The sequence below is a fragment of the Notothenia rossii genome (assembly GCF_949606895.1).
Source record: "Notothenia rossii genome assembly, chromosome: 3".
NCBI lineage: Eukaryota > Metazoa > Chordata > Actinopteri > Perciformes > Nototheniidae > Notothenia > Notothenia rossii.
This window is the reverse complement of record NC_136901.1, coordinates 35917720-35932426: the sequence shown is the minus strand read 5'-3', so window position 1 is coordinate 35932426 and position 14707 is coordinate 35917720. Positions and strand designations below refer to the sequence as shown.

At 40.5% G+C, this 14707-nt stretch overlaps 2 protein-coding genes across 2 annotated transcripts in view; one reads left to right on the top strand and one right to left on the bottom strand.

The window, feature by feature from the left end:
- The window catches only part of clcn3 (chloride channel 3), a 76755-nt gene that overhangs the window by 184 nt on the left and 61864 nt on the right, over window positions 1-14707 (top strand). The window lies entirely within an intron of this gene.
- six7 (SIX homeobox 7) lies at window positions 603-2649 on the bottom strand (the record flags this gene model as incomplete). The annotated part of the gene is made up of 3 exons (XM_079667524.1): window positions 603-813; window positions 935-1098; window positions 2242-2649. The coding sequence occupies 3 exons, from the start codon at window positions 2647-2649 to the stop codon at window positions 603-605; spliced, it is 783 nt and encodes a 260-aa protein (XP_079523650.1).

Below are 14707 nucleotides of genomic sequence, written 5' to 3'. Positions count from 1 at the left end.
GATTAATTGGTCAGTCACTATGTTTACATGCACATTGTAACATGATCACTCTAAATAACATCTAATGGGAATTAGGATGCAATTTAAAAGTTAATAATATGAATTGTGCCCGAAAAAAATGTATTTTTAACCTAAATGCCAATTTCCTATCAAAAATATTGAACCTAAATTAAGATTTTTCTGATAATGGATGTATGTTAAATGTTTGAAACAAGACACCAAAATCTGAAGTTAGGTTATTATTGTGCATATAAATATAGTAACATTAACAGCCTACTCAAGGCATTTTTCATCGTGTCTTAGATTCCATACTAATTATTTGATAGCTTAGATAATGACTTATAGAAAATGATTTCTCCAAAAATATTCAATGAAACCCGTATTAAAACTTGAAATATCAAATGATCTAAAGACCATGGTCGGCAGTAAACTACTTCATATAACAGTCGAGGTTGTGTGCCATGGTGCTTCTTTTAAGTGCATGTTGTTTTTCCTTTACAATGTCCACTCTAACTGAGAACACCTCCAGTGTTTCAAATGTCTGTAGAGTCTGATGATTGCAGAGAACAAGAGTCTGTCTATCACGAAAATCGTCCGTCATCTCAGGACTCGAACTCGCTGTCGCTGCTGACGGAGATCTCCGGTGTGGAGGCTCCCGTTCCTCTGCGCTCGTTCTCCGTGCTGCAGTCGCTGGCCTCCGGGCTGCCCAGGTGTCGAGGGGAGGGAGGCAACAAGTGGGAGTGATGGCGGCGGTCCTGGAGGGAGCCGTCGGGTGAGCTACCTGAGGGCAGGTGTGAGTGATCCTGTTGCATTCTGGGTGAAGGGAAAGAAGAGAGAGATGAGATTTGGGTCCCAGATTGGAGCTCTGAGCCCAATTTAGTTTTTTCTCCTTTATATTCACAACTATTGTTATCGCTTGTAGTTCTTAACATACCTGTTCTTTGCGGACGCTGCTCGGTCTCTCTGTCGGCGGTTCTTGAACCAGTTGCCGACCTGTGTGGGGGTGAGCCCTGTGGCCTGGGCCAGGTGACGCTTCCTGGATGGGTTTGGGTAGGGGTCTTGGAGGTACCACTCTCTCAACAAACTGCGGGTTCTTTCCTGCAAAACACACAGTAATACAATCAATATTTATGCTGTCGTAGACGATTCAAAGTCAACTTTATTAGTGTGGATTTGCACCTTGCAAAGATACCATATGGTGTTTTGATATCATCCCAATAAGCCACAATAATCTCCTCACTCTCATGATGCTCACTGTAATAGTATTAGACTGGATTATTAAATACAATCAATGATTAAAATCTACAATAGAGGATAAACATACATTCATAGCGACTCAATTGGATCATGTTAAGGGGATTAATTGGCAGTAAGAGAGACTATCCCTCCCGAGGTTGTGAACTAAAGATTAACTATATTTAGGAAACAATACTTGACCCTGCCACATGAGGGAGATCACACACACAAACACACACACCCAAGAGGCAAGGTGCATGCTTCTGAATCCTGTCATTTGTCTCATAAAACATTTAGGTAAAAGAAAATATATTTTACATTTGTATAAAGAAGGTGTTAAAAAGTACCAGCAGTATGCATGTGATGAATTGCTCTTCACACATGGAATAATGTTCTTTATATTGGCTCCTGGATGGCAAGATGGATCATTTGGACTCCCTTAGGTCTGTGCTCAATGTCAATAAAAGTTGTGTTCTTATTTGAAAGGTGTCGTTAATAATTCAGATGAAATAAAGTTGAACCCTGGGGGGATGGGAGTTTGAAGCTGAACAGTCAAAGTTACAGAAAAGAGAAAAGCTGATAACAGAAGTGGAAATGATGCAGGTGAAAACACATCTAGGAGTATTTAGGAACTATAGTTAATTTGTTTTAACAGTATGTTCTTTTCATAAACATTGTCTAACCAGATCTCTGATCAAGCACAAGTAACCATGTCTAAAGTATTACGGACGAAGGCTGAGGTTAACCACAGCTCTTACCATGATCATCTTAAAAGCTCAAAGGGCAAGCTGTGTGAGGTTACATGTGGTACCGTACAACTTTTACGAGAGAGCAGCTGACGGTCAAATAGCAGGTCCATATCATATCAAAGCATGTTATATTGTGTGATACCGAGTTCCCGACCAGAACCTGATATATTACATTTTAGCCCCACAGACGAGGGAAAGCGTGGGTCACACCTGTGCACATGTGGGTTCAATTGTAATATCGCGTGGTGGTGTTTACCTTAAAGCAATGCGTCTTCTGCTCGCCGTCCCAGATGGTGCGGGGCAGGGGGAACTTCTTGCGGATCCGGTACTTCTCCACCGGTCCCAGCGGCCGGCCTCGGAGCCTCTCCGCCTCCCGGTAGTGCGCGTCCAGCCACAAGTCCTGCAGCTTGGCGTGCGACTCGCGAGTAAAGCGGTGGCTCTGCAGGATCTGGTATAGACCCTCGAAGTTTCCCCCGTGGAAAGCGACCAGCGCTCTGGCTCGCATCACGGACTCGTGTCGGGTCAGCGCCTCCCCGGCTGAGCCAGGGACGGCGGCCGGAAGGGACCAGAGGAACCGGCCGAGGCGCTCGATGTCCCCGGTCTCCTCCAAATTCTCGCACACCCGGGCGACCTGGTCCGGGGTGAACATCGGAAGTGGGAACATCTCGGTTTGCTGTCTCTCAGTAGTTTACCGAAGAAGCTGTGAAATGTTCCAAAACGTATCCAACCGCGCGTAAAGCTCCGTGCGCTCTCTGCCTCCTTTCCTGAGATGATGGCAAATATTGACACTTGCAGCTTCTATCTGCAGCCTCTCTTATGCAACCGAGTCTCTCCTGGCATTTGGGCAAATGTCTCAGAGAAGCCGGTGCGCAACAGTGGTGTTGGCGCCTCCAGGTTTCCAGAGTAGAGCCAAATAAAGAATGAGGACGAGGAGTCAACCTGTATTTATAGCTAGATACAATTAGCATCTCTGTAGTTGTTTTGAGAAGGATTATACATCCCGGCCATTAGCCTCTTAGTGGGGGGTAGTGTGTACAGAGGTGACTGGCTGATCAGCTTGTTTGGCTTAGCCTGAGGATACATTGACTGCCAGGGTGACTGCAGCGAGCAAACAAGTAGGGATAGGTTATTTGATAGGACGGATGGAGGCTGGCCTCAGGAGGTGATGATGAGGGGAGAAATAATGTGGATTGAGAGGCTTTTGACAGCAGGCAAAACACAAGAAAATGTCAATAATATGCCAAAAAATGTGGTCATTTATATATTACGAATGAGCGAATCCAGGGTGCAAAATTCACTTTTTTGAATTATTATTTTTTACCAGCAGCTACTCAATAGAGTACCATTGTTTTTGTGCTGATGATGCACATCTACCAGCCTTTGGCACACTTTTACCAGCATAAATTATTAAATTGCAGTGCCCATGGCCATGAAAATTGGTATTATATGCCTCAATTAACAGAGAGGACACGCCGGGACACACAGCTGTAGCGATCCCCGACTAGCTAATACCCATGTAATTAAAACAGACATGGTTATCCTCAGTGACCTCTTGCCAGGCCAAGATGTAATGAAAATGCCCCCGAGACATCGACGCATGCCTCAATCCTTCTGATCTCACTGGCTCATTAATCAGTCTTAGGATAATTTTTCTTATTAATCAGGTTAGGGGTCTGCTATAAGCATCTGTCAACTACAATACAAACATGTTACACTTAATTTGCACATCATAGCTTAGAGGAAATTAATTTATGACAGTGAACCAGAGCTTGAATAAAGATTATTAGCTTATTAATAATAAATTAGCCTCCAATAGGGCTCTGAAGACAGACAGGGATTAGCCCCCGCAGTGAATATGAGGCTTTGCTTGAAGGTTGCAGTCAGGTCAAGGATCATCATGGTTTAAAATAAGGTGAAGTGGCTTTAAATGTCCACAAATATGTCTCAAATACAGATATATGCCTGATGAGCCAGTTTGTGCTGTATATTAGAGAGAGATTATAATTAATCCCTCCAATATAAAAGTGTATGTATGTCATTTTATTTAGCAGCCTTTTTTCAGTGTAAAGAATGCTTTAGTTACACTTTTTGTAAGCAAATTATCCTCTACTAAAGCTCATATAAAATAACAGAAAATTAAGTTTTATTTGAAACAAATTGTTAAAATGTATGAAATCTGACAAATGTTAAGACATTCGAAAGAAAACATTGTAATAGTGTCAGGAATCATCTTAAGGCCTTAACTCACTTCAGTGTTTTCTACTTTACTGATTATACACAAAAACATGGTAAATATCAAGTTTCTTCCTCAAAGGATATAAAACCTGAGCATGAAAACTTTTAAAATGTCCTTCAAAATAGTTGAAGTTATGAGACGAGCAATTAGGTCAATGACAGATACTTTTGCTCATTGTTAACCCAATGATTTTGTCCATGTTATCTGACAAACAGTACAATCTACTAATTAATGCACCAGTCATGAAGGAAGTTATCCTAATACGCTCTTCAGAGGAGCTCCCCTGAAGGCCGACTTTGAGATAAATAGGGGGAGCCCAAAAAAATTGTGCATATTTGTGTCACACAGATTAGAAATGTTGAGTTTCTGTAAATAAAAGTTCTTGAAATAAATAATAGTCCTTGTTCATGACAGTTTCTGAATATTTGTTTTATATTTGTGAATATTTCTGAGTATTGCCATCTGTACGTGGCGGCGCTGCATTCTTTACGCTACTTAAGTTACTATGGTTACGGCGGCGATGCCGGCGCGGTATTTGACATGTTCAAATTGATATTTTGTTAACTCTGGCTTTGTAATACAAAATATGGCGAAACAAAAACAGCCAAGCCTCGCAACTTTTGGATTCACAAGCAAAGAAGCGAAGGAGTCTAAAATTGACAACATGAACGGAACAACTTTTAGTTGGCCGGCTGTAAGTCGAGTTTGACAGCTCCACACCGAGGGAGAGGCCTGCCGATGCGGAGCCTGAAGAGGCTTCAACAACGGCCACAGCTGCCGGCGTAGTGACACCGTCTGTGGTAGTAGCAGAGTGATTTTATAGCAATTGATCGAACCCGCGCTGCTGCTCCAGTCAACAGAGCGTGCATGTGATTATTTAGTAGTGTGTGTGTGTGTGTGTGTGTGTGTGTGTGTGTGTGTGTGTGTGTGTGTGTGTGTGTGTGTGTGTGTGTGTGTGTGTGTGTGTGTGTGTGTGTGTGTGTGTGTGTGTGTGTGTGTGTGTGTGTGTGTGTGAGAGACACTCTTGGGCACGGAAGGGGTGAAATGAGCTCAGTGAAGATCATGCTCACAGTTAAGCTGACCTCTCGAGTTTCAGACACTTGCCACTGACCACACACACACACACACAAACACACACACACACACACACACACACACACACACACACACACACACACACACACACACACACACACACACACACACACACACACACACACACACACACACACACACACACACACACACACACACACACACACACACACACACACACACACACACACTGCAAGGTATCTCCCCAAGACCCAATCTGTTTAAATCTTTGAGAGCAGACTAAACCAAAATCAGCTTAAGCTCTCCCAAGGCGTTGTGGAACAGGATGAATGATAAAATGGGTGATGGGATGACCAGATTAAGTGTTTGAATAAGGATGGGGGGGGGGGTTGTATACAGTATATACTGTAATGTACCTCATTATATGTGTAGACTTTATATTTTGGTAAAACACGAAAATCATTCATCATGCTTTTGTCACGACTGCTACTTTATTTAGAAATGTGTACCAACAATCGGTTGTTATTAGGCAGGTTTCATGGATGCATTCATTAAAGTATCAGGCAAAGGGGAAATTTAAAAAGGAAACACTCAGGATTTTCAACTGTATCTCAGATTCTCTGCATACATTCCTGCCCCTGTTTCTGACATGCGGTGTCGTGTTTGTGTCTCCTGATTCACGCGGTGAATCACACACACCAGATCTGAAGGCCAGCCTGAGCCGACACCTTTACCCCACATTGGACGCTGCTCCTCATCCACTTACGGTTAAAAGGCTTTTCATGTTTACCTCCCTGAAGTTGACCTCAAATTGTTCCACTGAATTGAAATATCCGCCATTTAATTTAAGAGGAAGCAAACAAACAAGTGACTAAGTGTAGGCGTACTATGCTTACTCTTTTTATATTTTACGTTTGAATAGAAGACCCCTTAACCACTTTTAAGTCAACAAAACCAAACCCAAACAGTAGTCCTTCGGATGAAAACACCTGGGGCCTCATTTATAAAGCCTTGCGTAGGATTCAGGTGGGAAGGTTGCTTACGTAGGACAAAGCAAATAAATACACACAGAAATGTTCCGATTTATAAAACACGCACGCACATCCTACGCCGGTTTCCCTTTATAAATCACAATCAACTCGAAATGCGGCACAGCTTTTGGGGGCTTCACGTAACGCCCATAGTTGCCTATAAATAGTCAAAGAAACACCCTTTATTAATATTCATTTTGACTGACTGCATTAAGAAGATCGCAGGACATGACGACAGAACAGCTAAAAAAGACAACTCACACCGTGTCAGATGTTGGTTATTTTGGGGAGGTCGAGATAAATCAAATTGTTTGTTGGATGCAGTTTAAACCAGAGTAGCAGCATGGAGGTCGGATCGTCACCAAAATAAATAAATAAGTGGTCCGAAAAAGGTTAATGACAAAGAAAATAAACATCGCCTAACCTTCCTCAGGCAGTGTGTCAGTGTGTTTGTACAGGGGGCAGGAGACACCCCCTTGATGAGAAACTGCAAGAAATGATCGGGGACTCCCTCCGGAGTGGAGTCAGTTTCCATACCTCCTGTGTTTTACGAGCTACTTATCAAGTCTTGGCGAACGGCATAAAACATGATTAAACGTGATAGTATATAAAACCATGCTCGTATCTACAACCTATAGAAAAGCAAAACGGCATCAGTTTAAAGTAATTCTGTCCTCCTGTTTACCGCATCATTTATGAGAAAACATTTCTTAACAAGAGAACATAATCGAGGGGTGATCAATAACATATCCGTATTTATTTCTCCAAGTTATGTTTTTGTGTGCACTGAGGAGTCTCAAACAGGCGTTTGTTTAATCATTTTAACATTTGGCTTTAATCAATTTGTGAAAGTTAATTCTTCATATATGATAAACGAGAGGTAACATTTTATTTATGGTATTATTTCCACATATTTATTTCCATTCTTCCTTCTGCCAACGGTTTCTCGTCTCCCGTTTTTGTGCTTAGTGCGAACGGATGGGTCAGAGTTTGCGTGGAGGACCACACATTTTCCCGTCAAGTTTGTTTTTTATAAATCGCAAACATTGCGTAGAAACTGCCGTACGCCATCTTTTGAGCGTACGCACCGTTTATAAATGAGGCCCCAGGTCAATACGACATGTTCACAAGATATTTACAGAAATGTACACAATGGATTTCTACCCACTGAATTTTCAGCCTCTTCAGGAATTTGCACTCGCGCAACCTGTGTAGGTTGTTGTAATTACAACAATTATTACAAAAAATATTATTGTATCTCTGTCGACACTGTTTTTGATTTTGAAACAAACCAGAGAATATGTTGCATTTCTTTGCAACCACAATTGATTACACACACACACACACACACACACACACACACACACACACACACACACACACACACACACACACACACACACACGCACACACGCACACACACACACACGCACACACACACACACACACACACACACACACACACACACACACCTCGGACCTAAAGATGGTGGAACCCCACTTGGCATAATTAATTAGGGGCTTAAACAGAAGCTCCCTTCTTAAAAAGATGACCTGTTGATTTTGCCAACAGGCAAAGCGGGGGGCATGCATTTTTGAATGTTAGTGTGTGTGTGGAATGGGTGGGTATTACCTTGCTGTATAAATCCACACCAAGCACAATTAACAAGCAATTGGGAGGAGAAGTAATTAGTATTATCTGCTTATCACCGTCGACCCCTATTCTAAGGAAAATGGGTTGAAAAACAAACAATGAGACACACACACACACACACACACACACACACACACACACATACACACACACACACTAAGTCCCTCCAGGCAAATGTGTAAGGGCTAATTACAAGCTCATTTGCAACTCTAAAGCAGTATCCTCTCATCTATCCCCCCTCTCCTCTCTCGTCCTCAGCAATCTGAGTGTTAGCTTTAGCTCCCAGCCCACGCCGGGGAACCCGCCAAACAAACGACAGAAATCGTTTCCCCGTCCGTCACTGTGGGGTGAGAGGAGGGGAGAGAGGGAGGGAGATCTCTTGGTTCAATAGACACAGGTGATGTAAAGTAAGTGTAGCAAATACTGCAGGGTGGATTTCATTAAAACGTTGAAACTAAATAGAGGTCTGGCGAAATTTCATGGATATATTTGACTCTAAATATATGTCAAACGGACAGATATTCTACCAATGGGAATATCTCAAAATTTGATAACTTTTTATACCTTGCAAAACCGTTCGGTGATCCTTTGGGATGTATTATTTAGATTTAAGTCTACAACTGTAATTGTTCTTTTATTCACAACTTATTTTGTCTCAATTCCTTGTTTTGTCCATAGCACAAGTTATCATATTGAAATGTCTTGTTTTCGGAAAAAAATAAAAGCCAAAATCCAGACATATTAAATAACTATCATTGAAAAGAATAGCAATGCATACAAAAAAGGGAGTCTTGGCTTAAAAAATGACCTCAATTATCAATTGATTTTCAAAGTTTTGAAGATACATTTTCTTTCTATTACAAAAAGAATTACTTCTGGTGGATGGTCTTAATGTGAATCCCAACTGTTTATATGATCTCCGCCCTGAAACTGGTCTACATTTTTAACTACTAATATGCCCAATTAAATAGACTTCCTTGTTCTTCTTAAGAAGACTCAAACAATGTTTTTAATTTTCTGTGAATAGGTTAGTGTGAGTCTCTAGCTTCACAGCAAATATGCCGGAAACGAAACAAATGCATTGTACCTCAATTTGTATGTGTCAATCCATCCAGGATTTATTTAAACATTTTTGATAGCTTTGATAGTAGATCAGGTAATAATTAGGATAAGTCAGGCATATATAAAGAGGTCAACTTCAGCAACTAAGAAGTATATTCTTTAAAGTCCTGTATCTTATGTCGTGTGACTTGATTTCCTTTACGTATGTGGTGATGTGTCATGGTGCCATGCTTTCGTGACATTATAGCGTTTCCTGGGAAAATCCGTCAGATCAATCTCCTTCGCACTAGCAGGTGTGAAGTGAAAGCTGTCTGGAGATTATTTGTGTAATTAGAAGATCCTTCCAGGTATCGTGAGCTATCAGATGGAGTTGCTGTTCCCTCCGGTAAAATGAACCTCCCTCAGACAGTATCATGTTTGCTGCTTGAAGATCAGCTTACCACAGATCACAGCTAGCTGGCAAACGCTCATTTAAGCCTTTAAAAAATAGCCCGGCAAATCACTGGTCGCACTGGATGATGTGTTTCCTGCTCTGGTTGTTGTCATCACGGTTAGGAAACTGAGGGCTGGTAGTCCGGGTCATTCAGTAGATTATTGAACAGCCAGAGGGCAAATTGCCAGGTTAGATAACCCTTATTACGTTTGTTTAAAATATTAAGACGGGATAATAAAATAAATGTTTTATCCCCAACATGTTGTGTTGTTATGTGTGGATTTTTTTTATCTATAGAAACTGGGCTTTTTACTGTTTGTAAATCTGTTTAAAGGTGACCTATCATGCAAAATGCACTTTAGTACGTCTTTTATACATGAATATGTGTCCCCGGTGTTCCAGGGAACTCACCAAGTGTGAGAAAACACAACCCTCTCTATTTTCCTCCATACCCAAATCTCTTAAAAAGGGGCTGCAACGGATCTGATACAGACTGATCCAGATTTGAACACGTCTGTGACGTCACAGAAGTAGCGCTACGGCTATTGGGCCAACTCCACCAATCAGGAGGAGACAGCCACGGACATTGCCGTTCGAAAGCGCTGGAGACGCTGTAGTACATATGCCAGGCCTGTAGATGGTGCTGTTCTCCCAGAATCAGCCCATGCAAAGACAGTGTTAAATTGAGAGAAATGAGGAATGGTTAAAATGCATGATCTGTTTGGTATTTTGAAAAAAAAAAAGTATAAATATGCCTTATATAGGTATGGTCCTACACTATATTACTCAAATATAGCATGATAGGTCCACTTTAAAAAAAATAATAATAATAATAGAGAATGCTCTTAACATCCCGATAGCAAGGAATATATTAAATGCTTTGACAATAAATACATAAAGAAATGTCATCTGTGGAAGCCGTGGTTCTGTAAAAAGCACGACCAATCATTTTAGCCGGCCCGGCTAAAATAACTGGATGGCCTACCTGCCTGTCAGCCTTCCATCTGTGCACAAACTTATCTCGTGCCCTCATTGGTCATGTGTGTGTTCGTGTGTGTTGGAGGAGGGGCTCTGTGAGGAAGTCTGAAGGAAGGGGCAGATTCTTTTCAGCTGCGTACTTTCAAATTCTAGCGCACTCGAGCTGGTTTCTCCATTCTTACCTACCCTACCTTTAAGGGCTGCTGCTGCTGCACATTATACTGAATACAAAAACAAATGAGATAAGAGATAATATGAATAAATAATTAGCCACCACCTCACTCAATGTGTCAACTATGTGTTCAACAGTCGACATAAACATATGTTGATTTTTGATTGATGGTGCTGTAGTTTAAATCTTGGTAGTTTTTGATACATTTCTACCAGAATTGAACATTTTAATCAAAAACCCTTTCTGATATCTGAGATGTGTAACTCATTATCTGCATTTTTAGTAGTTTCAGCTGCTCCTATGGGTCTATTAGACTCAATATTCAGTAAAGCTTTGATAGCAAACTATATGTAAGAAGCCTTTTGTGTCAACTGCTCGGATGAAAAAGGCTTGATTAGTAGTTTGTTGTCCGACAAATGTAGGAAACTGTGTTTATTTAAATATTCCCTAAATTCAAATCAAAACTTTTTTTCATGCTTCGTCATACACCCTCCTCCACCTCCCTCCATCATCATATGTAACAGGTGTTACTAGAGTTGTTTAGGAATCCTGGAGGATTTAAGGTGGAACTTATTCTTACCTAATACTATAATGCTCATTAATTCCTGCTTTGGTGTCTTACGTCCCCCTGATCCTCTGCTCGGTGCTGCCCGGCCACGCCTCAGCGTCACGAGGGAAGGAGGATTTGTCTTTTGGAGGGAAATTCTTGAGGAAGGCAGGAACTCTGATTGTAAGATAAGGCTACATGAGGGTTTTCTTATCCCCGCTTCAAGCGAGGGGTGTGATTCCCACTGAGTAGCTTGTTTGGTGAGGATTTGGGGCATACTGTGTCCACACAGTGGTCATTTTAGTAAGGACAGGGAAGAAAAAGTCCAGCTGTACTTGGACTGATGTTTTTGTAACACTTTGTGCTAGATTATAATGCCATTAGTAGATTTTTACAATTATAAAAACATCTTGATAAGGGAACTCAGACGTACTGTATATGTGATGGGAATCTACAAAAATAGGCTTTTCTCAATAGGTCGTTTCATGAAACACAGACTTCATGGTTGGATAGACACTGGGGTTTTGTGTTCTGGTAAGACAAGAGGTTATATTTATTTTATTTTGTAAAACGTATTTACCAGTCTTGCTGTATAAATGAAGGGATTCTAACATTGGCAAATCTTTTACTGTCATATATTTTGAGTGTGTCTGTTTGGGTCTAAATGAAACATTATAACAAGCTGTAGCATCACAATGCACTGTGTCACATGTGATCAATAAGAAACACTCCAATGTTAAAGAACGATATATAAGACTATGAGTTTAATTCAATTAAATTCAATTTAAGAGTTTAGGGAGTTTTTTTTAAGGGAGGCTATATACATTTATATTGCTATAATGCTATATATTTATATGCCTGGCTGCTGAATCCTAAGAACTGTTACAGGATGTGTATTTTGTAAATTGTGTAACTCTTTATTTTTATTCAATTTTTTATTATATTATAACTTTTTCTTTTAATTACGTAACATTAAGCTGTCTTTGGCTCTTTTTCTGCTGTAGCAACGTACATTTCCCCTCTGTGGGACTAATAAAGGTATTCTGATGTAATTATAATTATGACATAAATAAAGACTGAGCCTCTTTGTGACCTTTCTGTTATGAGGGGGTGGGCTAATAGAGAGAGACACGCACGCTTATGGTGGTGTATGTTAACATGTGTCAACACTGAGCTGCAGCAGCTAATTAGATGAGGATCTAATTTTTAATCAGGACCATAACATGAAGACATACTCTGAGTCTGGTCATCTTTAGTTTATTTGGTATTATCTCAAACAAATGAAAGTGAAGTTTTACAAAGTATTTAACACTACACACTTTGATAATTCATTTAAAGAGTTATAAGTTGTATTCTTTAACGGCAGTACCAGACAGTTTTTTTTTTTAGTTTTTTTTTTTATTTAACCTTTATTTAACCAGATAAACAACATTGAGATAAAATCTCCTTTACAATGCTGACCTGGCCAAGAAGGCAGCAACGTTACACATTTGTACACATAACACAGACATATAAAATACAGAGAACTAAGTAAACAAAAAAAACAAAACGAAAAGCAGTCACCACATTGTGCACATTTGGGACAGTAAGAAAGGTACTACTTATTACTGCAAGAGCAGCTGGTGGTAAGGACCTCCGACAACTTCAATTTAAAGCATGCTATTGAGACAAGTGCCGTCAGTTTGAGGCGTGATTGAAGGTCATTCCAAGACCAAGGACCATAATAAAAAAGACTCCTTTTCCCAGCCTCAGTCCGCACAGCAGGAACCTGGAACCGTATCCAGGCACTGGATCTGAGGTTTTAAGAGTCACAAACTGGAGCAAATCTGTCACATATGTAGAGTGGAAGCTTACCTAAAATGGCTTTATACATTGATAAAAACCAATGCTGCATCCTACGCATACTAAGTGAGGACCATCCAGTTAGGCTATACAGTTTGCAATGATGAGTCCTATATGGTGCATTTGATATATATCGCAGTGCAGCATGGTAGAGTGGGTCAAGTTTGGCCAAAACAGTGGGGCAGGCAAATCTATAGATTGTATCACCGTAGTCAAGCTGGGACAGGAATAAGCCAGAGACCAACCTTTTATGGGAAGAAGTTGAAAAACAACATTTAAGAGTGTAAAGGAAGCCAAGAGTGAATTTCAATTTCTTAGTTAGAACTTCAATGTGGTGTTTAAAGTTTAGATTTCTGTCCAACCAAAAGCCCAAATATCTGTATGTATCGACAAACTCAACGGAGACAGTTATTGAGACATCACTTCATAATTCCTTCTGCAATAATGAACACTGTTTTTACATTTCTCTGATGTCTGGATGTAAACTTTCCAATCACAATAGTAAAAGTATGATGACAAATTGCCTAATCTAGATTCTACCTGCTAATCAGTTTGGTGTAGAATTTAGGCTTCTGTAATGTTAAAGGTGGGGTAGGTAAGTTTGGAGAAACCGGATCGAGATACACTTTTTGTTATATTCCATGAAATGCTCTTAACATGCCGATAGCAATGAATATCTTAAATGCTTTGACAACAAATCCATAAAAAAATGTCATCTGTGGAAGCCGTAGTACTGTAAAAAGCACAACCAATCATCTGAGCCGGCCCGGCTAAAGTAACTGGATGGCCTACCTGCCTGTCAGCCTTCCATCTGTGCACAAACTCATCTCGTGCCCTCATTGGTCATGTGCGCGTTCGTGTGTGTTGGAGGAGGGGCTCTGTGAGGAAGTGGCAGATTTTTTCCGGTCGTGTATTTTCAAATTCTAGCGCACTCGAGCCGGTTTCTCAAACCTACATACCCCATCTTTTTAAGAAATCATGTTTTGCAGACAGTTTTTACAGTTAGTTTACAAGATTTAATTGCTCTATGTATTTTTTGTAACTGTAAGTGATACAAGACTCAAACTAACTTTAAACCGTTTTTTTTGCATCTATAAGACATTTCCTGCATTTACTTTGCACCTTTTTTATTAGATATTACACCCAAAAAATTCAAGTGTCCATATACTGACTTATTAAGTGTAAATAGACGTGTTGCCTTAGTTAGCTTGTCGTATGTATAGTAGGGCTGCACGATTTGGGGAAATAATCTAATTGCGATTTTTCTGACAGATATTGCGATTCGATTTGCGATATTTGTTTTTAAGCGACCCAACGGAAGTTTATTGTAAAATGCGGCCATATCTCCAGCTAGGAAAGTCGTATCAACGTGCTCCCGTCTCTAGAACCCCCGCAGCCCGAGCTACGAGTGAAAGAACTAAACTTACATGAAACTTCCATTGGGTTGCTTTAAAGTCAAGCTTCAGTTTAAGATTCACCCTGTAATAGATTTAAAACATGTGATGGAGCATTACTAACCTGACTCAGACGGTTTGTTTCACCAAACCATCTAGGAAAGCTCCACTGGAAGCCATTTGGAAAGGGCAGGCACTTTCAAAAATACTTGGCAGGTGATTGGATCAATCTGTCTGTCACCTTCTATCATGGGCCACTTCTGATTGGTTAACAATGACTGATACATGTGGAGCACAGCACTTCTGATTGGTGTGGA